Source organism: Lynx rufus, unplaced genomic scaffold (assembly GCF_022079265.1).
Source record: "Lynx rufus isolate CCGP_SWC_20201006 ecotype Redwood Valley unplaced genomic scaffold, mLynRuf1.p SCAF_7, whole genome shotgun sequence".
NCBI lineage: Eukaryota > Metazoa > Chordata > Mammalia > Carnivora > Felidae > Lynx > Lynx rufus.
The window spans coordinates 74574655-74597130 of NW_025814889.1; the positions used below are offsets into that span (position 1 = coordinate 74574655).

Genomic DNA, 22476 nt, shown 5'->3' on the forward strand with positions numbered 1-22476 from the left:
CAATATTGAGATTAATCTTTGCTGCTTGGGAAGCGTAGCGGCCAGAGGCCCAGGGCTCGTAGAGAGAGAGAGGAGGGCTGGCTCCCAGGGAGAAAAGCTGGAGGAGACGGAAGGTCCGACAGTTGGGCTCCCGGCCTGCCCTACCCTTTCACCAGATCCTGCTCGGCCTGCTGGAGAGGCGTGACCCTCCCTGGACGCACCCCACAATTAGCGTCCCGGCCTTCACAAGGAAGCGAGGGGTCAGGGGTGAGGGAGGGGTGAGTACGTGGGTGTACTGGAGAGGAAGAGTGATCTGCTACATTCTGTTCCTCCTCTCGGAGCATGTGTGCACACGCGCGTACGTTCCCTCTCTGCTTTACCTCCTTTTAGGTAAGAAAGGGTTTTTTTTTAAAAGGCCTTCTCCTATACTTTCTTCTCCCAGCAGTCCCACGAGTTTCTCCACCCGCCACAGCTGTCCTGAAGCCGGGACACCACGTGGGAGCCCCCCGAGCACGGCCTAGGCAGCTAGGACACGAGAGGATGCCCCCCAGCACCCCCATGCCTAGGCGGTCAGGGAGACAGAGGTGGTGTGGCCCTAAGAGCAAGAAGCCACCGTGACCTGGAGCCTTTCCCTCCTCCATGGTGACCCAGCCCAGGTACCAGGGTCTCCAGAGCCCCGTCTGTGACTTCCTGCACGTCCTGGGCACTGTTTTCCTGGCAAAGCCTCTCCCAACAGGCTCGAAAGGCATGTCCAAGGGACTGAGGCAGCCGGGAGGTTGTGGGGTGGTTCAAGGCAGAAGGGACATCGATGTGGCCCCAGAGAAGACAAGTAGGAATGCTGACAAGGACACCAGCCCCGACCAGCTTGGCTTCCACGCTGTCTTTGCAGAGCCGGTCTCGCCCCCGGGTCTGAGAGGATGGTGAAGGGCTGTGGCCGGCAGGCCGGTCTGGCCTTTGACCAAACCCCAGCAGACAATGCGTTCAGGGGGGAAGCGAGCCCCTGGGAGTCCTGACTCACCAAGGCTGGGGCCTCATGTCATGATTGCTCAGCTCTGGCAGCTTCCGTGCCCCGTGGTCCTGCATCTCCACCCACAGGCAAGGGAACGGGCTTGGGCACCCTGCCACCTGCCCTACCAGGCTCTCCCTGGAGGAGTGGGCTCTGCCCAGCTTCACCCCGTTGCTGCCACCCACCCCGTCGGGCCGAGGCCGTCTCCTTGGCCCTTGAGGCAGAGCTATAGTTCGACTTGCTTTTCACTTAGAGCTGGACTGAGACCATCACACCCACCTTACCCATGGAGAAATGGAAGCGGAGAACTGTTCCTTAACTTGCTCACGGTCACTCAGAAACCTGAGGTACGATCCCAGCTGTGCCGCCTCCCGTGAAGGGCTCTAATTCTCTCCGGAAGCAGTTTGTGTGTGTGTCCATGACCACAGGGAGAAGAGAGGTCTGGCAGTGCAGGGGTGAGGGGAGGAGGACTTGAGCGAGTACGGAGCCACACCAGCTGTCTAGTCCACCTCCAGGTATGGGCCCATGGCCTCCAGACGCCCTAGGGCCCGGCTGCTCAATACCTACTCTGGGGTCATCCCCAAGGCCAAGAGATCCTTCTCCGGGCCAGACAGGGCACCTCCCCCCGCTGAGAGGAAGGAGGCCCTGGGGAGAGAGGGGGCTGCTGCAGGGCAGGGGAGGGAAGGACTGAATGCTGACGGAGCTTGCTGGGACCATTCTCATCCCTGAGAAGAGACTGGATTTCCCGGGATCCGGCTGTGGCTCAGAAAGGGATGGGCTCCCCTCCGAAGCCTCGGCCTCAGTGTTCTCTACGCATCACCTGCCGCTTCTCTGAGGCCCCGGTTCATGGTGAGGACCACCCAACAGGCTGAGACGTGCTGCAGGCAGAGAGGGACAGCAAGTGCAGCCAGGAGGCGAGGGTGGAGGAAGTTAGTCACAGCTGGGCTGTGACAGTGCTCGCAGACCACACTGGAGAGCCAAGGGTCGCCCCGGCCGGCCACTGACAGGGGCTCCAGGCTCCAGCAGCCGCTCCGGCCCCTGTGGTCAGGGGGTTAGGTTTGGATGGCGGTCAGCCATCTTGGCGCCCTGCCTGGACCCCAGAGACCAGCGGGACCGTTTGTCAGCCTCTCTGGGTCCACTCTGGAGCGCAGCACCTCCTCCTCAGCTCTTGAGTTTGGGAGGGTGTCGCCTTCACTGCCATGCCCCAACGGGGCTGGCCTGGGAACACAGCATCCCGGTTAATTCATGCTAATGGTAAGGCTCCCCAGGGACCATCACGCCTGCCCCCCTGCCCGTAGGAACAGCCCTGGCCACACCCGACTGTTTATCTCCTGTGCTCTGGGAAGAAAAGCAGGACGGCCCCTCCCCCGCGCCCCTCCCCAGGCGGCCACCCTGCCCCTGCCACACACCCGCCCCACAGATGTGACAGGCTCCCTCTGTCCGCTGCGAAAACAAACCGCCTACAGATGGCCTGACAACAAAGCCACAAGACACAGAATCTGGGAAAAACCTGGTGTGGAGAGCTCTCTATTGAACCCAGAGTCCCAGCACCTGCTCTGCTCTCCCACCCACTCCAGGGCCTCTCTGCCCCCCATTCCTTGGCCTTGGGCCCCGGCTCATTCCATTCCGAGGTCCTCCTTGGCCACCCGTCATCACAGGGGACAGCTGCCTCCACGCTGCCCGCTCCAGGGCCTTGAGTCCACTCTGCGGAGAGCCCTGCCCAGCTGTGGCCAGCCTGTGGGCCTCTTGGCCCCGGGCGTGCCCTGGCTTTCCTGACGGGAAGTGCCCGCTCGGGCCCCAGCCTCCTCACGGCTCCAGCTCCCGGGACAGGCGGGAGAGTTCCCGCTGGTTGTCGATGACCTTCAGCTGCTGGACATAAGCCCAGGTGCTGGCTGGACTCCGGGTGTTCAGCGACTGCTCGGAGCCTGTGGGGGTGGGGGAAGGGGAGGGCGTAGGGGAGAGTGGTCAGGGGGGGGTCACCCATGCCACTTGGGAGTGGGGGTGGGGAGGAGAGTGGGGGGGGGCACCCATGCCACTCGGTAGAGCCCATCCCTTCTCCCACAAGGAGCAAACGACCCTTGCTGCCCTCCACCCCCCCACCCGGCCGCTTCCCACAGCCAGTCCTGAAGACTGTCCACCCCCCCCCCCCCGCCCCAGTCTGGAGCAGAAGGGTGGTTAAGAGCTCAGACTCAGAAAAAAACAGGTCCCCAAGACTCCATACAGCATAGTACTCCTTTTACTAAATTCAAAAACAACTGAAACTAAAGAATATTTTGTGCTCATAACATATCTACGAAGCACGTTAAAGAGATATGTACACGTACACGTGTGTGTATGTATGTCTATATATTTACAAATATATCTAAATAAATATATTCTAGCGGCACAGGAAGAGGAAACAGTCTGTAGGGAGGGGAAGCTCTTGTCAATGCGCTCACACTTGGCTGGGGCCCAGCGGTGTTCATCATATTATCACAATATATACATACATAAAATAAAATAAAGGGCCGGTGATGACAGTGTTACATGAACTGTGGCTTATGATTTAATCCCATTTCATGCAGCTGAAGACCAACCAAAAAAAATCAGGCCTGGAGTCACTAACTGTGGGGCCTTGCCCAAGTCACTTCAGTGCTCTGGCCTGTTTGTGCATCTGTAAGCTGGGATAACATTCTACCTACGTCACAGAGGTGTGGGGGAGAGCTCAGGGCATCATACGTGCAAGTGCCTGTAAACGCCAGCCGTGGCTGACCCGTCAGCACCCAGCCCTGCCCCACTTACACGTGGATGTCCTGGCTGCCTGGCTGTCCTCGTGGAGGTGGGAGACGCGGCTTCTGAGCGGTGAGAGGGGCACTGCGTGGGGTGAGGCGGGGGGAGTCAGGGAGACTGGGCCGAGCCAGAGCCTGGAAGGGGACGAGGTGGGGCAGGGGCTCCTAGCAGGGTTATCAGCCCTCTCACCATTGCTGTGGCTTCGGCAGTGATGCAGCATCCTCACGGCTCTGGCCATCATTCTCTGTGAGGACAGAAGACCAGGCCTGAGGGGCAGGACCCTGGCGTGGCCCGTGGGTCAGCTGGTAACCAAGCCCCCTTTGAGCGGGGCGCTCCCGGGGACTAGATGGGGCCATGTCTGCTTTAGCCCCGGCCTACCCAACGGCCCCGCGGGGAGCAGGCAGTGAGAGAAAGAACAGAGATCAGGAAGGGCTTAGAGCGGAAGAGGCCTGGAGGGCCTTGGTTGCAGGGTGAGGTGATAAAGGCTGTCGTCTCCACTATGCAAGGGAGTGAAGCAGGGGCTATTTAAAAGAAGTATTCGTATTTGTATTATTTTTTGAAGTTTATTTACTTATTTGGAGAGAGACAGAGAGCACACAAGCCAGGGAGGGACAGAGAGAGAGGGAGAGACTCCCGAGCAGGCTCTGCAGGCCCAGAGCCCAACGTGGGGCACGAACTCACGACCCGCAAGATCACGCCCCGAGCCGAAATCAAGAGTCGGACGCTTAACCGACTGAGCCACCCAGGCACCCCCATAGCTGTATTATTAATAATACCTTTAGACTATCTCCTGCCCCACCCCCCACCTCCTTCCACGGCCACAGTCATATCCCCCAGCCCACTCTAGGGGCAGACTCTCAACTGTCCTTGAACTCACCATCTTCTCAAAGTTGATGAGATTCTCTACCAACGTGTGGTTTCCCTCATGGATGAAGGTCATGTCTGTCAAGAGATGGGTTTTGCTTAAAGGTCCCCAAAGCTCTTCCCCTTCCTGCAGCCCAGGAAAGGCAAAGGGCCAATAATGAGAGCCTTGGGTCTGTCCCAGCCCCACACTGCCCTCTTCCTCCGGTTCCCCTCTGACCTCCTGGAGCAATTTCCTTGTATCCCTTAGGCCTCTCGTATCAGACACCATCTGATGTCACCAGCACTTGCCTGCATGTCTCAACACTGCTTCTAGCCTGGGAACTCCTCACTCATCTTTGTGCCCCCAACGTGTCAGCACCCCGAGGGTCAGATAGACATACAGACGGGCACAGGACTGGAAGGGCGGAGGCAGAAGGGTAAGCTCTGGTCCTATTACCTTTGAGAAGAAGGGGCATGAAGGGGATGATGGGAGGGGAGAGCTTGGTGAGGGCCAGTCGATAGACTCGGTGGTTCCATGAGGGGTCCTGAGAGGGAAGAAGCCACAGTGAGCGAGGGAGGGCCCCGCTCAGCATGACCCACCACGCACCGCGACACAAGCAAACACCATTCTCTCGGAGCTCCGCTTCCCCTGGGCCCCAGGTCTCACCACGGCGGGCTCTGCAGAGGCGGGAGGAGACCTGAAGCACTCGGCCAGCCCCCCAAGCAAACTTCACGGCCATTAGTCTCTCAGGGGCCCTCCAGGTTTCAAAACTCTCTCTCTCTCGTTTCTGCCCCTGTCCCTCTCTAGCGAGTAAATTCCTTTGAACCTCTTGAGCCTGCAAAGGGAATTTTGTTCCCAAGAGCTCAGAGCCAGGCTGACAAAAGCACCTTTGTGCCAGTTCTCTCTTGAACACTCTCCAAACCTCTTAGCCCCCCAACAATTCCTAGCAGGGAGGAGGAGTGGGAGAGGCAGTCGGCTCCCCTACTCTTCCCTCATCATTTGGCCTAATTTAGCCCACGGGCTCCTCGCATCCCCTGAGGGGCCACTGACAGGCCCCGGTGCACCGTGGGGTCTGGGGCCAGGACTTGCTTCCAGGGTCCTGAGGCAGGTCGGCTGGAGACCGGCGATCCCCTGATGTTCCCCTGGTGCATCAGAGCCCAAGGCCAGACCCCACGTGGGCCCTGTCCTGGTCTTCACACAGGACGTCATAGCCACGGCCAATGCTCCCCACACTGAGGGATATAATGCACTGCGCAGCTCCCTCATAATGCTCACACTCCGTCCTTCGGCCAGCAGCCCAGACTCTCAGCCCAGAGAAAGTCAGGCTCTGACCCAGGGCTGGAAACCCTGGAAGTGACCAAAGACACATAGAAGGGCTGCTGGGAAGCCCAGAATCAGGGTTTCTGGAAGGAGGAGCCAAGGCCCAGTGCTCACCAACAGCCTCTCCAGGGCCGAGTACAGCTTCCGGACTTTGTGGGGCAGCCGCTGCAAAGGACAGGCAGATGGAGCGGTCACTGCTCTGGGACGGGAGGCCCATCCCCAACAGGGACTCCTGGGATGGGCACCCCCCCCCCATCTCGCCAGATCATACCTACCTCCCAGGTGTGGGCCAGGCGGCTGATGGCCGAGTTGCTGAGGCCAAACATGACGGCAAAGAAAGAGTTGAGATTCTTTTGCTCCTTGAGGCTGTGAATGGAAGACCCAGAGGCCCTCAGGGGAAGCAGCCACACCCACGGAGTCCCCACACCCAGGCAACAGCCAGCCTGGGGCCAGGACCAGGCTGGGCCAGCACTGCCTCTGTGCGGGCTGGGGCTAGATGGGGTGGGGACCTGGGGCTCGACTGAGCAGGGACGGGGATGTGAGAGAAGGTGGCCTCAGGGCTCTGCCACACACCCACCGGCCCCACAGGTACTCACTGGGCAGCCAGCTTGATGAACTTCCTGAGCAGCTGGGCCCGCAGGCCGGGTACAGGGCAGAGACACAGCTCTGTAGCCACCCAGTACTGGAGCTCGTTGAAGCGGCGCATGAAACGCTCCAGGTTGGCGGTGGTGACGTCCCGCAGATGCTGGGGGCCCAGCACATAGTGGATCAGCTCCACCTGGATGGGGGACAGCAGGGGAGATCAGCCCACACCGGGCGAGGTGCCCCTGCCGTCTGCGCCTGTCCCCTCCCCTCTCTGCCTCCGCACCTGGTGGATACTGTTGAAGAGGTTCCAGTCGTGGTCCGTCAGCTGGCCCGCCAGGTCCTTGGCACTCACCAGGTCCAGCCCCTCAGCAGAGCCCACGGAGGGCCCCAGCTGCTCGGGGAGCGGGGTCTGCAGGTGGAAGAGAGCTCAGGAGGGGTGCCTGAGCAACCCAGGGGACAGGCGCAGGGAAGGAGAGAGTTGGGGGCGGAGACTCCGTGCCTGTGGTTGAAGGGGTGTCTGGGCGGGTAGGGCTGCTACCAGGAACGGAAGGGCCTCTGAGGCATAGGGCTTCCCAAAGAGGCATCTAGTCTCCCGCTGGCTCCCCAGTGCGGAGACCCCCTCCTTGTACGGCTCCTGTCTCCTGGGGGAGCCCCCAACAAGGGGGGGGGTCTTGTTTCTCCTTGAGAGCTCTCAACCGGCTCTCTCCCTTCCCCAGCAACTGGAACCTTCCCATCCGCTGAGTCCCACTCCTTCCTCTTCTCCCTCACGTCCAGCAGCAGCCAGAGCCAGGCCCCCCTCTCCCCTCTCTATGACCCTCCCCTGCACCCACCTCTGCCACCCCTAAAACACAGCTCCTCCCTGGCACCCTGCTTGTTCCTACCAGCTCGCGCACTTCCTGTGGGTTGACAACAAAGAGCCGTTCGTTGAGCCCCAGCGATGTGGCCACACCACGGGCATCTGGCTGCAGGCCAATGGCATCTGCAAAGAGAGCAGAGAGTGGGCTGGGAGGGGTCGGGGTGCAGAGAGGGAGGCCAGGGAGCCCCTGAAGGCAGGGTAGAGGCCCCATTTGGGAGGCTGGGAGGCCCCTTCTTCCAGCAGCCAGGTTGGAGTCCTGGGCAGATGCTCTGAATGCACAGGGGCAGGTGCCCACACACCCGCACTGCCCAGGTCAGCACACCCGAGGAAGATGAGACAGGGCTCTTAGCAAGACAGGCAGAGCTTGGGCAATATTGGAGTCTTCCTGAGCTTCCTCCTTGGTCACATGGAGACAGCAAGACTTACCCTGACTACTCACGACTCTAATAAACTAATTTATGGAAGTAGTGGCCATAAGTATACGATGCATAGAAAAGCCCTTTGAAAACTGGAAATGCCTTACAGAGGTCTTAGTGTTGATTTTCACCACTTCCTACTGACCAAGACTGTGTTTTTATTTTTATTTTTTCCAACGATTTTTATTTATTTTTGGGACAGAGAGAGACAGAGCATGAACGGGGGAGGGGCAGAGAGAGAGGGAGACACAGAATCGGAAACAGGCTCCAGGCTCCGAGCCATCAGCCCAGAGCCTGACGCGGGGCTCGAACTCACGGACCGCGAGATCGTGACCTGGCTGAAGTCGGACGCTTAACCGACTGCGCCACCCAGGCGCCCCAAGTCTGTGTTTTTAGTCACGTTCGAGTCCCCAGTCTGTAGGCCAGTAGCCACCAAAGCCAGATTTACGAGACCATCCATGTGTCCAAAACAGTATTACCTCATATTCATTTTTCTCTTCTGTTTTGCATTTTTACGTCGCAGGCGGCTTGATACGATGTTAGTATAGGACTATATGCAAATGACTTACAAGCAAATATACACATAGAAGGGGGCTTGTGGTCAAAATATGAGTCACTGACGTGGAAGTCCATCTAAACAATCTGAAGGTCAGTGCTCTAAACAGCTTCTGCCTCATAGTAGGGTGTCAATCAAGTCCTTGGACAACTGTAATTCTCCAGGTGGCCACCAGAGGGCGGTGCTTCCCAGAACAGAGCACAGGCACCCATGACTTCATCCTGTCTCCCCACTTCCTGAAGGGGGAGAAGGTTTTGCTTTTCTGGCCTCCACTCCTTGCCTTCATTCTTTGGGTACCCCTAATTCCTGTCTACCCTGGGCTCCAGCTGTCAACCCCGGGGCTGTGTCCTTCACGGAGAACTCGCAGCGGTTTCTGATGGCCCAAGTTCCCTGAAAGCAGGTCTAAATAATTCTCACGCTGCCCCGTTCTGAGCACTAACTTTGTGCCTCCTCGTGCTGAATGTTTTATATACGTTATCTTGTCTAATGGCCACAGCAGTCCTGTGAGATAGGTGCAGTTTTAGTGCTCATGTGACAGACGAGGAATCCGATTAGCGCTCTGCTCAGACCAGGATCACACAGCTAGTCAGCAGTGGGTCCTGGGATCCCATCCCAGGTCCGGGAGTCCTGTTTCTGGTCCTAACCATCAAGCTCCTCCATCTCACCTGCCATGGTGCCTCTATCTCCCAACACCTCGCTGGCCCACTAGCTGACTCTCAAATACGTTTGCCGGCTGACAGAATGAATGAGGACTACCTAGAGTCAAAAGCCAGAGTCTCTCATTTACTATGTGGACTTGGGAAAATTGCCTATAACCCCTTTGAGCTTCAGTTTCCCCGTCTGCAAACAGGATGAAAAGTACCTATCTCAATAAGGTCGTTACTCGGATTAAATGGATATATGAGCATGATAATAATAAAACCTATGTACGAACTGCTGTGTCAGACGCCATTCTAAACCTTTAAATAAACGAGCTCATGCACTGCTCACAGTTCCTCTATGAAGTAGGCACTCTCATCAGCCCCATTTTACAGGTGCTAAAAAGAGCACAGAGAGATTAAATATCCTGCTCAAGGACCTACAGACACGGCGGGGCTCAAATGCAGACAGCAGGCTCCAGAGCTCATGCTCTTAAACACCACACACCGATCACTTTGAAGACACATAACGAACCGCCCTTAAATGCTAACCATCATTAACATCGATGAATATGATAAAAATGATGATCTTAATATGGGGGGGGAGTCTAGGCACGGATCCGAGGGGCCTCTCCCTCGGGGCCACCCTGCCCAGAGACACAACTCACCGCCTGCAGAGTTGACCTTCACCAGCTCCTGCCCCTTGGTCCAGCCATCCTCCTGGGCCAACGCTGCCATCACCTCTCTCACTGAGGCCGTCACAGGCAGCTTCAGGGTCAGCACTGAGTGGTCCGGCCGGTAAATGTCATAGGGGACTGGAAGGGGGAAGGAAGACGGGGCTGAGCTGGAGGAAGGGGCTCCTTGGTGCCCCTACCCAGAAGTCAGCGGGCAGCAACGGTAGCAGTGGGGGCGGGGAATCCCCAGGAAGCAGGACAGGTGACAAGGGGAAGCCTGGGGGGATTCGCTGCACGGAGTAGGTAGGGAGGCCCTGAGCTGTGGCGGGACACACGGGGGGCAGACTCTGTCTGGCAGCTGGGAACAGAGACCCCGAGGAGTCCAGCGTGCCCTCCTCGGCCAGGCAAACTAAGGTCAAGGGTGACGACGGCAGGGTGCAGGCTATGCCCTGGCCGGCTGGGACCACCAACCTTTGTCCCCAACTCGAATGGCACAGTTGCTGCTGGGGAGGGGCTGGTCCTGGCCGGGGAGCCAAACAGGCATGTTCCTGGCCTAAGAGGGAGAGAAAGTAAGGCCCGGAGGACACAGAGGAGAGCACGCAGAGCCAGGGAGAGGACTCTGTCACGGGAGCATGGGGCCCACGCATGGGGTCTGCTGGCGGCCGGAATCTGAGCCCCAGCGGGCGTCGGGCGCCACGGCTCTGTGAGAAGAGCCAGAGCAGGGCTACAAACAAGCCAGTGCCCAGTACATGTGTGTTGCCCCTTTGCCAACTAGATCCAGGGCTGTTCTAATACGAGCACACCTCAGCTGTTGGCCCTGGTTTTCTCTTCCTCTTCCTCCTTTGGCTCACATTTGCTAGTTTGCTATTTGCTACACGCCAGGCTGAGCACAGGCTTATTCTAAGTGTCTAACTATTCACAACAGCCCTTTGACGAAAATATCATCATTCTTATTCCCATTTTATAGAGGAGATAAATGAGGCTCAGAGAGGTTAATAACTTGCATGAGGCCACACAGCTGTACGTGGCACAGCTGGAATCCTAACCTGCTCCTCCCTCCCTCCCTCCCTTCTTACCCACCAATGCTCTACTCCCCCGTGTCACCTGCCCTGTCCAGTCCCACAGCCGCTCCTCACTGGGCCCCAACACTGGGCCGATGGGGCAGCCCTGATGGGCAAACGCCTCCGGGACGCAATTCCTCTGCCCACCCGACTGTTCTTCCAATGCCTGTACTGACTCTTCCTCCTCGAGCTCTGCAGGCGGCAGATCCTCCAGGTTCAGACCCCGCCCCCCGCCCCTGGCCCGGCTTCCCCACAGCTTGTCATCTTGTTCTGGGGGTTCCTCTGCGCCCTTCCTCCCAGCCCAGGCCAACCTCCTGTTCCACCTGCCCAGTGGCCTCCCTCCTCATGTGTTACAATGGCCCTACTATTCTCTACCCTCGGCCCTCGGTCGCCTCCCGCCCTCCTCCTCCAATCTGCGTGACCTGAGCCAGACTAAGCTTCCTAATATAGCTTCAAGGCCATCATTGTCTGCTGGATAAAGCACAGGCTCCTTAGATGACTTACTCAAAACACACATCTGACCTTGTCAATCCGTGGCTCCAACACCTCCAGTTGCTCACATGGTTTGGAGAACAAGCACCAAACCCCTTACCGAGGCTCACGGGGCCCTGCATGTTGTGGCCCCTGCATGCCTCCCCGGTCTCCTCGCTCCTTCTCACACTCCCTTCTGCAGGGTCCCTAACGGGTGGACTCCCTTCCCCTTGAACCTGACTGCAGTCCTCTACTGCCTTGACCCTCACACCCCGCAGCTCTCGGCTCCTGGGGTCGCTCTCCCTGATCCTGACCCCGAGTCAGCCCTTCCCTTTTCAGAGACTCCCTCCTTTCCTGTCCTGCATCGTGACACTGCTCAGCAGCTCTGTCCCTCACTTGACTATGACCCCACGAGGCCAGGGGTGGCTCTCCCCTACTACCGCATTGTCAGCACCTAGCACAGTGCCCAGCACACGAGGGCGATTCCACACTAGTTCCTGAGCATCAGGCACGAGCCGGGCAGTGTGGGAGCCCTGGGGAAACAGAGGTCCAGGCCCTTCCCTCATTCTAGTGGGACGTGACCGACACTAACAGACAATAAGCAAGTAGGCAAAGAAACAAAACGACTCCACCTGGTCATAATGCTTTGAAGGGAATCATGGAAGACACCTTGGAGGAAGCAGAGAGGGGGCCTGCGGGGAGTGGGGAATGCTCTCGATAGGGAGATGGGAGGGGGGCCTCTCTGAGAACCAACATTTTGGCTGAGATCAGAAAGATAGGAAGGATGTAGGTGGGCAAAGAACCAGAGAAAGAAAGTTCCAGACCCTGAGGGGGGAACAAGCGTTGCCCGTAGAAGAGGAGGAGCTGTGAGAGTCTCTGGCAGGAAGAGCAGGAGTGGGGACAGGCAGCTGGGCACAGAGAGCCCGGTTGTTCTTCCCAGGGCAGCATTCCCCACAACCAGCCCCATCCTACCTTTCCAGTCTTTTTTTCCTACCATGCCTCAAGAAATCTCGGCTCCTGCCCCCTGTTCTCGTTCCCCTTTGCCCCCTGTGGGCCCCCGCCGGGAACGGTATGGGCCATCTCTGGCTCCCAGAGTGCTGGGCACCCGGAACCCTGGGCTTCAGAGGCTGCCTTCAGGCAACCACCCCTCACCTCCCAGGGAACTGCTAACAGGCTCTGTGAACATGGATTCCCTCCCAAATGCAACAGAAGCCCCTTGGGGTGAGGGAGGGGTGGAGAGGTGACCTTGGACCTCTGTGTCTCCCATCAGGCCAGCTCCCAGTGCCACACATGGCTCGTGCTCTGTGAACACCTGTCCCTGCCCCGGGGGTGTGTCTGTGCATGGGGATCCCTTCCCAGGCAGAGCCCCTGGGGTGGGGGCTGGAGGGGCCGTGTGGTCCCGGAGGGAGGCGGGCAGAGAGAAGAAGCCGGGGCCAGACAGAGGTGAGAGGAGCCAGTTCATAGGCAGACACCTTCATCTGAGGAGATGCATTCCCACAGCCGTTTTCCATCCTGGGGAACAAATGAGAAGGGAGGTGAGATGAGACCAGGGGCCCCCGTGGGCAGGGCAGGGCAGGGCAGGGGCAGGGGCAGGGAGGGCTGGCTCCGGATCCCGCCCACCCTCCTCAGAGGCTCAGAGTTTTGCACACGTGGTAAGCACCGGCTACAGAGGGGCAAAGCGGGGGCTTGCAACCCAGAGCCTGCACTCTGGGATTTCCCCAGGCCAGCAGGGGAAGGAGAGATCAAGGAAGTACCCCAGGTGTCAGACTGGGCAGGGGCCACTGCAGGTGAGCTCTCCCTGAACCTCACCTGCCCCCATGGGAATGTCTGGGAGGGCCAAGATAAGCTCTAGGGAATTCACCGGGCGCGGCCAGCAGGAACCAGCCCTGAGGATGCTTGGTAATAAATATGTGCAGAGTGGAGGAAGTGAGGACAGCAGGTGCACTCGGGATATGAGAATGACACGGGAGTGGCTGCGTGATGCAGGAGAATGCACGAACATGACGTGAGGTGGACAGCAAGGGGACTGGTAAGAACAGCTAATTGAACGAGCAGGTCTAGACAAATGAGCAGCCCCAGCCGACGCTCGTGGAGCACACAGGGCGTGCAAGGCACCGCTCGGTGCTCTTAAGGCGCGCTAACATTTTGTCCTCCTGAGATAGGATCTCTCCTGGTTTTCCAGACTGGAGCCCAAAGTCCTGAGAGGGAGGAACGTGCCCAGGGCGGCACAGCTGCAGGCGGTGCAGCTTGGATTTCAAGCCACATGTTTGGCCCCAGGGGTGCTGTTCTCAGTCCCTGATGCACTGCCTGGCATGCATATGGAAAGTTGACTGGGAGCCAGGCGTTACCTGTGGTGTTTCCGCCTCTCCGGCCACTGCTCCCGTAGCAGGATGCAAAGCCGGGCGTCTCTGCTCACCAGGTCTGAGAGTTTCTGGGAGGAGCCAAGATTCATCAACACAGAGGTGGCTGCGTCTACGCTGGCAGCCCAGTCCAGCCCTGCCTCACTCCCAGGTACCTGGAGAAAGCTGGTGGCCACGGGGTCAGCGTAGAGCATGGGACCATACAGGGCCACCCACTGGCTGACCAGCCGCAGGACCTGCTGCCTTTTGTTGCAGACGTAGGTGCTGTGCTCCTGCTCACTGCCTCCTGAGGGCTCCGCGTGGAAGGTGGGCACCAGTCAAGGGAACCACAACATCCAACCAGACCACCCACCACACGGCGGGAAAGGAGGGGCAAGGATGCCCAGGGCCCACTGACAAGCTGGCCTTGGCATGAGGCTGGTACTTCAGAGGGTTCGGCACAGCCATGCTGTGAGGGATGCCTTCCCCCTGCTCCATACGACATCCTAGTCACCCCGGGGCTGGAAGGATATTGGTGCAGGAGGGCAGCACAAAGCTGGGCGCTGGGCATGAAGACGCTGTGGGTCAGGAGGAAGTCGCTGAGAAATGTCTCTGTAGGGTAGGGACAAGGGGACAGGAGGAGGCTTCAGAGATTAAGTCTACTGAGCACTGACATAGGCATAGCTGGAGTAGACCTTCTCCCGGTCCCATAATGGGCGGTGTGCCAGCAACGTCCAGCCCCTGTGACAGCTCTCCCCACCCAAGCCAAGGGCACAGGAACAAGTACTTCTTGCCGACTGACCACATGGACCAGCCCAGCAGCCAGTGAGGTCAGACTCAGGGTGCCTGGCCCTCTCCCAGACTACACTGCCCACCCGCTGAGTCACACAGCAGGCAGGGTGTCTCTTGCCCCTACCTGTTGGGTCATGAGCACTGGAATCAGGCCGCATGGCCTCCAAGAGCAGTTCTAGGATCTTCTCTGGGGTGCCAGACATCACTGTATACCTAGCAGAAACAGCCAGTCCATAGCACACGTGCTACCACTCCCACTCCCATATCTGGGACAGACATCAATAATCAATCACATCATCTCACTCTTCCCTATTTGCCAGTTCTGTCCCACCTTGGGGTTGGAGGGAAAGCTGGCTCTGGGGGGGCACATCTTATCCCTGGGTGCCCCTCTTCCCCCCATCCCCAGGAGGCCAGCAGGCGGGGTTCGGACACAGAGGAAGGGAGGAAAGCCTGGGAAACGGAAGGAGAGAAGGTGGGCAAGAGAGAAGGGGTGCAGAAGGAGCATGGCGGGTGTGTTACCGGTTCCTGCCTGGGGTTGGGGGGCGAGAAGGGCCAGCGCCCTGGGAGGCTCTCTCCAGCACCAACACCACTTTGCCATGCTCTTCTAGCCTCATGGTCTTTGCTTCCACATCCTGGACAACAAGCCATACCCAGTGCTCAGCACACATCATGGCTTCTTTCCCCATTTTAGAGCATCTCCCTCCACCTCCATGCCAGACCCACAAGGCTCCCACAAGGGCATTCAGCCCTCCTCCTACCCCATTCCATGCCCATGGCCTTGGATCTGCCCTACCAGTCCTGTCTATCATGCGGCCTGAGCCCCTCTCTACCCATCCCTCACTGGCCTCCCTCTGTGGCTCCCCCTTTCCATTACACTGCCTCCCCTCACACCCTAGTCCCCTACCTCTCTGTGACCCCCTACCCCCACGGTCTCCCGCACTGAGCCGGAGTTCTTGGGTCTCGCTAAACTTCTTCAATGTGCTATGGCCCTCCTCACTTGGCCATACTCCAGCCATCACCTCCAAGTTCCCCCATCTCCTACCTCTCCCTGCTCCTTACAGGCCCTCTCTGTCCACGCCCCTTACCTTACCCCCTACCACTTCTCCAGAGACATGTCCCTGCCATGTCCCCTGCCCTCCCCACCCCCGGTAATGGCACCTTGATGATACGGTTGAAGTCCTGCTTATCCACGCGGAGAAAATGACAGTTATCTTCTCGCAGGATGATGGTGGCTGCCCGGGGTGCGTCATTCACCAGAGCCAGCTGTCCAAAGTCATCTCCCTCATGCAGTGTGGTCACCAGCCCCTGCAACCAGGTCTCAGTCACAGCCCAGCCAGGCCCCCCAACACTCAGAACAGATGCACGGTGGGAGAACCCCAAGGCAGGAGGAAAGCTGGAGATTGGCAACCTTGGGTCCATTGAAGGTACTTCCTGGGAGGACTTGGACCAGGGAAGCCGGTACAACCCAGGGGCTGGGGAGACAGGAAGAACTCACTTTGCCATGGGTCACCACGTTGACAGATCCCTTCCAGATAATGTACCACGAGGTGCCCTTGTCTCCCTGGCTGAACACTGAGAGAAGCACAGATCAGACACTCCTGTGGGCATCCCCCACTTCTCCGTGGCCTCTGCCACATCCAGGTCCCTGCTGCCCAGCTTCCTATCCCCTGTCTGACTTACACACGGTCCCTGCTCTGCTGTGGGGTTCAAAGAGCAGAACTGCTGCTAATTCCCGCTTCACCTGTGAGGTGGGGAGAGGAGGGTCAGTGGGGTGAGCCCAGGGTACGAGGCGGCGGGGGGGAGGCGGCGGGGGGGAGGTCCAAAGACACAAGTGCTCGGGGGCAGAGATGTGGCTAGGTCGGATGCCAGGGATTCAGCAGGATACAGGGCAAGGGGAGGAAATGAGCTAAGAGAGGCAGAAGGATTTCTGAACGAGGATGCTGGGAACAAGAAATTAGATGGACATTTCCCAGCCATTGGCACAAGGCGAGGGACGTGTCTTCTGGCCCAGCAGTTGGGGCCTCAGGGGCTCACAGGGAGAGGGGGTCCTGGGGAGAGTGTGAGGGCGGGCAGACTGACCGAGTTGGAGAGGTGGGCCACGGCCTTGATATGCAGCAGCTCCTCAAAGATGAGGTCCAGCTCCTCGTCTGTGCGCTGACCTGGGCTGCGGGCACGGAAGGGCCAGGAGGCACACGGTGTACCGTGGGTCTAAGGGCACGGGAGCCACTACACCCACCACGCTCTGGGCCCGAGGCCAGCTGGATTGTTACCCGTAACAGGCCAGCCACCACTGAGTGCACACGGCGTGCCAGACAAGGGCTAGGCGCTTCAAGTGCATTATTTCTGCCCTCATGACAACCCCTGATGTGGGCATCGTTATCCTCCTTTGACAGAAGAGGAAGCTGGCACGGAGAGGCACGGAGAGGCCCAAGGCCACCCAGCTAGTAGCCAGCGGAACTGGAATTTGAACCCAAACCTGCCTGCAGACTCCAAAGCTCCCCCGTCTCAGCCACTGCGGCACCTGAGCGGACAGGTCTTTGGAGGTGCTGTGCCCCCCACCCACAGTTACAGAGGAAGAAACGGGTTCAGAGGTGGGGAAGGAAGACTCCAGATGACCCAGCGAGAAGTAAGGGAAACTCTCAGCGATGAAACTGAGAAACTACAGAGTCTGAGAGCCACGTGAAGCCCAGGATTGTGGGGTGCAGGGCACCCGACTCACGGCTTTCGAAGCGCCACAGTGAGCAGGGCATCAGGCCCCCGCTGGGAGAGCAGGGCCATAGCCTCCACCAGTTCCTCCTCCAGCTCATGGACTCCCACGGGCTCTGGCTCTGGCCCGGGGAAACGGTAGAATTGGGTATCTCGGTCCTGGAAGGTCCAGTCGTGTTTCACTGCAGGGCAGAGGCCCAGGTGTGAGGAGAGGAAATTGAGGCCGCGTGGGTACAAAGCCCCCATTGCAATTGCAGGCACCCCCGGATGCCTGCTCCCCAGGACCGGCCGGCCCCACGGGGGCCCCACCCTGGGCTCGGGCTCACCATGGCAAAGGGCACCTTCATCCAGGAGCACCTGGCAGATTCCAACGGCTTGGTTTCGGGAATGAACTCCAAGGCTCAGTGCCAAGATCCCATCCACCAGCTCCCGGCCAGAGCAGCACTGCCTACAAGAGGTGAGGGGACAAAGAGGAGGGAGAATTAAGCGGCAGAAGGGTGGAGGGCAGAAGGAAGACTTTCCGTCAGAAAGGTGCCTTCCCTCTGTGGTGACAGCACGGAGACTGCTTGGGATTTTCTCTCTCCCTCTCTCTCTGTCCCTCCCCTGCTTATGCGTGCTCGCTCTCTCTCTCTCCCTCCCTCTCTCTCTCTCAAAAATAAATACATCAACCTTAAAAAAAATTTAAAAAGAAACAAGTGCCTTCCTAAGCTAGAAGCAGGACTCAGCCCCAATGTCCAAAGTAGAGCAAAAGGGAGAGAAAATGGGGGTGGGCAAGGAGGCGGCTCAGGCCTCCACTCACCGATAGAGCCTAAGGTGGTACTTCCGGTCTCGGATAAGGGTCGGGCAAGTGGCCAGGAGGTGTCGATGCAGCTGCTTCCCGGCCCGGAGCACCCGCTCCGTGGAGGCCTAGGACGGGGGCAGCACAGCAGGTTCAAGCCCTGACCCCCGGCGGTGCTGTCCCCTCCCGGCTCCACCCCTCCCGGCTGGTACCTGCTCCAGGCTCACGCTGAAATCCAGGGACTCCTCACTGTCCGTGAGTGGCGTCTAAGGGCAGGGGTGGGAGGAGGGGGAGGGTCTGCATGTTAGTGCCAGGACTTCAAATCCAGCTCTTAGACCTCGGCCCTCCCCCGTCTCTCGCAGTCCCTGCCCAGTCCCCAGCTCCAAACACTCAGTCAACAAATACACTAGTTCTCCCCGACCACCCCTGTATGCCAGGCACCCGCCTCCTTCCACCCTATCACCAGAACTTTGCCTTCCTTCTAGACTCACGCACTGCACCCCCGCAGATGAGCTCCCCATTCTGCTCACTCAGGGCCCAGGTGTGCCCAGGCTCCCAGGTAAACCACACCTGTGCAGGGGAGAGAGCTGAAGAGCATGAGGATGGGAGGTAAGGAAGGCCCATGATAGGCCAGGAAGTGAGTGGCTTGGAAGGGAGGCCTAGAACACCTGCTCCTGGGCCAGAGTCACAAGGCCTGATCCTGAGCCAGGCTTTGTCCCCAACCACAAGACCCTGAGACGCCTGGATTCAAATCCCTGATCCTCCATTTCCTAGCAGCGTGATCCCGAACATATGGCTAACTTCTCCCTGCCTCAGTTTCCTTGTCCATAAACTCTATAAAACACTCGTAATACCAATACAGAGGCTTTGGGAAGGGTTATGTGAATGATTCGTACTGAATGTTTAAAGCACTGCCTGGCAAAGAGTTGTATGTACATGTTAGCTATTATTACTCATCTGTGAAGCAGAGGGCGGGCTGCTTGCTGGAAAGCCCCTCATGAGCCTTCTTTTTTTTTTTTAATTTTTTTTTTTTTAACGTTTATTTATTTTTGAGACAGAGAGAGACAGAGCATGAACGGGGGAGGGGCAGAGAGAGAGGGAGACACAGAATTGGAAGCAGGCTCCAGGCTCTGAGCCATCAGCCCAGAGCCCGACGCGGGGCTCGAACTCACGGACCGTGAGATCGTGACCTGAGCTGAAGTCGGACGCTTAACCGACTGAGCCACCCAGGCACCCCTCATGATCCTTCTTTTGCTGCCACCTGAAAACTGGAATTTGTGGACCTCTCTGGACAGGATGCCCTACCCTCTATGAGCCCTCCCAAAGGCGCAGCACTTTATAGTTTACAAAGTGTGTCTCCCTCCACGATGTCCTGATTCTCTACAGAATAGGACCAGATATAAAGTAGGCACAACAGGAATTGTCCGTCCTCTTTGACTTAAGAAACAGAAATCTTGGGGGTGAAGAGCCCGTGTAACTCAGTCACACGTACTTGGGACGGCCAGATAGCCGAGCATAAATTCCAGAAGTGCTCACATTCTTGGTCTCACCCCACCCACCGCACCTGCCTGGTTCCTTCCCTTCCCCCTTCTCGCCAGCTCTCTCTCCTGCTTTCCCATCTACACTCAGCCCCTGAAAAGGACCTGGCTAGGAAGCTGGGGTACAACCAGACTTGGGGCCAGAACCCCCTCTGCTCATCCTGGCATCTTCCCACTGTGTGCCAGGCAGAGGCCTGAGGTCTGGCATGCATAGGCGCCTGGCCCGGGGCTGGGCGGAAGTCGCTAGGTGTCCCAAGGGTATCCCTGCCCGGGTCATGGGGCCCAGCCTGGTGCCAGACACAGAGCCCTGGAGACTTAGCAACAGGAAATGAGGAGGAGGAGGAGGAGGAGGAGGAGGAGGAGGAGGAGCCAGGGAAGGAGGAAGGGCAGGAATGCTACCCAGCCAGCCCCCTGTGTTGGAACAAACAGTGCTGAACACTAATGACTTGTTGTTGTTCATGTCAAAAGGCCCAGGTGGCCCCGGTCCCTGCCCCAACTCTCTGGTGCCCACGACCCAGGCTCCAGCATATGCTCCCTTCCTGGTATTATTCTGACCCTGGAGGGCACATCAGGAGGGGAGGTGCCAGCTCACAACCCAGATCCCAGATCTCCAGGCCTTGTTTAAACCGTTTCCTGCCCTGCCCCAGGGAATAAGCAGGAGGGTCAGAAGAAGGAGGCTCTGACCCATCAGAGGTGAGGAAGTTTCCTGAAGGCATCCCTCCCAATTTGCCAAGGAAAGCAGGAGCCCAGAAAAGATGAAGTAACTTACCCTGAGTCACACAACTACTCAGAAATTCAAGATCCTACTGAATAACCAACAGTGGCCCCGAAAGTAGGTGTTTGTCTGCTGTTTCACAGCTAGACAGAAGGAGGCTCCGAGGTTACATAACCTGTCCTGAGAGTGGGTAAACAGGGCCACCAGGATTCACACTGTGCCTGTCTGATTCCAAAGCACAGGTCACCATCTGATAGGCACCTCCACTGCCTCATGTTTGTCCCACTTCATGCTATGGAAGGGTAAATTCTGCCCTCAGGAATGTTCCACGGGCAAGTAAGTCTGGAAGACACGGCGTTAAACAAAGTTCTGTGGGTTTGTCATAGTCCCCCTGGGACTACGTCCAAATGCACTGGGAGCCTCCTAGGCTAGGGGTGGGGGTACTATTCAGGATACGGTCAAGGGCATGGGCTCGCCATCCATGTGTCTCGGCCAAATCTCAGTTCCTAGTTGTGTGACCCAGCTAGTTGTGTGACCCTGGCTGCTCATTGACCTCTCTGCCTCAGTCTCCTCATCTGTAAAATGGGGTTCGTGATAATAGTAGCTATGTCACAGGTAATTATGAGGATCAAATGAGTTAATAACATAAAGCACGCAAAGCGATGCTTGGCTTGTGGTAACCGCTTAGTAAATGTTAAGCAACTCGATTAAACTTCGTTATTTTATGATGGGTGCCTATTACCTGGACACAATGCAAAGAAGTGTTGTACCTTGGCTGACCCTCTCTCTGATGTGATAACCCCGAGCGTCAGCTTGGGGTTCTCAGTTGGAAAGAAGTGGCTGGGGGGAAGGCTCTTGACCACTGCCTCCTCTCCCGCCTGGACAGGAAGGACGCAGGGTAGGAGAGGAGGGGGTAGCTAGCTTCCCTGCACCAGCACCATAGCCTACCCCCCCTCCTTCCCTCCCTGTCACTCAGTGTCAGAGCCACGCTGAAGGGGCAGGCACAGAGCCAGAGAGCCTCGTGGGGACCTGTCAGACCAGTTCCCTTAGGCCATGGCTAGGGTCTCAGGCCAGGGCTGTGTGTGTGCTGGGACGGGGAGAGGACGCAAGGGGAAGGGTGATGCTTTGGGGTGTCAGTGTTTTCATTTACAGCAAAAGAAAGTGCACCATGAGCTCAGACTCTGTGGCCAGGTCACCTGGGACAGAAGCCTAACTTTGTCTCTTAGCCGATGTACAACGCTGGACCTGTCACTTAGCCACTCTGTGCCTCTGTTCTCTCATCTATAAAAGGAGACAATGACACTGGTATCTATAGCTCACACGGCTATTGTCGGCTCGCTTGACATGAAAAAGGTAAAGCTCTTATAATGCTGCCTGGGACACAAGTATTATACAACTATTAGCTACTACCGTTGTTTGAACACGCTTGCGTGAAAGCATGTTTTCTGAGTTAGAGAATCTGGCCACCTCTCCCCAAACAATCGCTCAAAGGGAAGCATCCCAGGCTTCTCTGAGATTACGGGACCCCCCCAGAGGTCATCCTGATCTTGCCCCTGCCTCCAGATAAACTGATCCCTCTCTGACTCCTGGGCATTGGACAAGATCTCCTCTCCTTCTCATGCTTCCCAAAGGAGATGTTCTTCCATCCCATCCCAGTGTCACTTTTGCCATCGATGGTAAGTCCGTCCTCTGTCTAACCTCACCCTCCTGTAACCTGCTTTCATTTCTCTTGTCCTGATCTAGTAGCAACAGAAAGTACTCTCTTCAGACCTCAGGAGGTTGATGGGTTTCCCCCTGGTTTTCTAAGAGGCAGGCATGGCCGGAATAACTCCCAGCACTGTTCGCCTAGGCTCCACCCCTTTACAACATCCACCCCCTACCCTACATGTGCACACTCCCTGACAAGCCCTTCTTCCCTCATGTGAGCCCCTCCTAGGCCAGACGAATCATCTCACAGGTGAGAGGAGCGACTTGACCCGTCCCCAGAACCTCTTAAATGCAGCCGCAGCGGGCTGAAGCCACCCCACTCACCCATTCCCCAGAGACGGTCAGCAGGGCGGGGTGTAGCCCAGGCCCCTAGCCTTAAAAATCTAAGTACCCTTTAATCACCAATTCCCACCTACCCCCCCCCCCACCCCACACACACCTGGCTAAAGAGGGGCTGTGTTTCTGTGACTTTCACCCTATTTACACTCCAGCAACCCTCACATCGCCCTTCTGGCTTCCCCGTGCACCCCAGCTCTTCGATTCTGGGGGTTGAGGGAGTGAGGAGACAGCCTGGCGGCCTCTTCCACCCCTTCCCAGACTCTGGGTCCCAAGGGATCCTCCAGTGACCTCATTGTCCTGGCACCTGACCTTTCCCCCACTCACCACCTTGCCTCTACAAGCTGGGAAGGGGACAGGAAATGCACAAGTAATTATAGACTGAGAGGG

General features: G+C 57.8%; 1 protein-coding gene across 2 annotated transcripts in view; it reads right to left on the bottom strand.

The window, feature by feature from the left end:
- Positions 1 to 2494: 2494 nt before the first annotated feature.
- Positions 2495 to 22476, bottom strand: part of RAPGEF3 (Rap guanine nucleotide exchange factor 3) — a 29394-nt gene continuing 9412 nt past the window's right edge. For both annotated transcript variants that reach the window (XM_047067000.1, XM_047066999.1), the window contains exons 3-28: positions 18003 to 18056; positions 17812 to 17918; positions 17339 to 17460; positions 17026 to 17194; positions 16386 to 16470; positions 15987 to 16047; positions 15802 to 15878; positions 15465 to 15611; positions 14826 to 14938; positions 14431 to 14519; positions 14048 to 14126; positions 13691 to 13841; positions 13524 to 13606; positions 12648 to 12687; positions 10115 to 10196; positions 9638 to 9784; positions 7385 to 7482; positions 6787 to 6912; positions 6515 to 6696; positions 6194 to 6284; positions 6033 to 6083; positions 5055 to 5142; positions 4632 to 4696; positions 3944 to 3998; positions 3767 to 3838; positions 2495 to 2910 (exon numbers count right to left, since the gene is read on the bottom strand). In XM_047067000.1, the coding sequence (XP_046922956.1) occupies positions 2792 to 2910; positions 3767 to 3838; positions 3944 to 3998; positions 4632 to 4696; positions 5055 to 5142; positions 6033 to 6083; positions 6194 to 6284; positions 6515 to 6696; positions 6787 to 6912; positions 7385 to 7482; positions 9638 to 9784; positions 10115 to 10196; positions 12648 to 12687; positions 13524 to 13606; positions 13691 to 13841; positions 14048 to 14126; positions 14431 to 14519; positions 14826 to 14938; positions 15465 to 15611; positions 15802 to 15878; positions 15987 to 16047; positions 16386 to 16470; positions 17026 to 17194; positions 17339 to 17460; positions 17812 to 17918; positions 18003 to 18056 (2553 nt within the window). In that variant the 3' untranslated portion in view covers positions 2495 to 2791. The remainder of the gene's footprint in view (positions 2911 to 3766; positions 3839 to 3943; positions 3999 to 4631; positions 4697 to 5054; positions 5143 to 6032; positions 6084 to 6193; positions 6285 to 6514; positions 6697 to 6786; positions 6913 to 7384; positions 7483 to 9637; positions 9785 to 10114; positions 10197 to 12647; positions 12688 to 13523; positions 13607 to 13690; positions 13842 to 14047; positions 14127 to 14430; positions 14520 to 14825; positions 14939 to 15464; positions 15612 to 15801; positions 15879 to 15986; positions 16048 to 16385; positions 16471 to 17025; positions 17195 to 17338; positions 17461 to 17811; positions 17919 to 18002; positions 18057 to 22476) is intronic.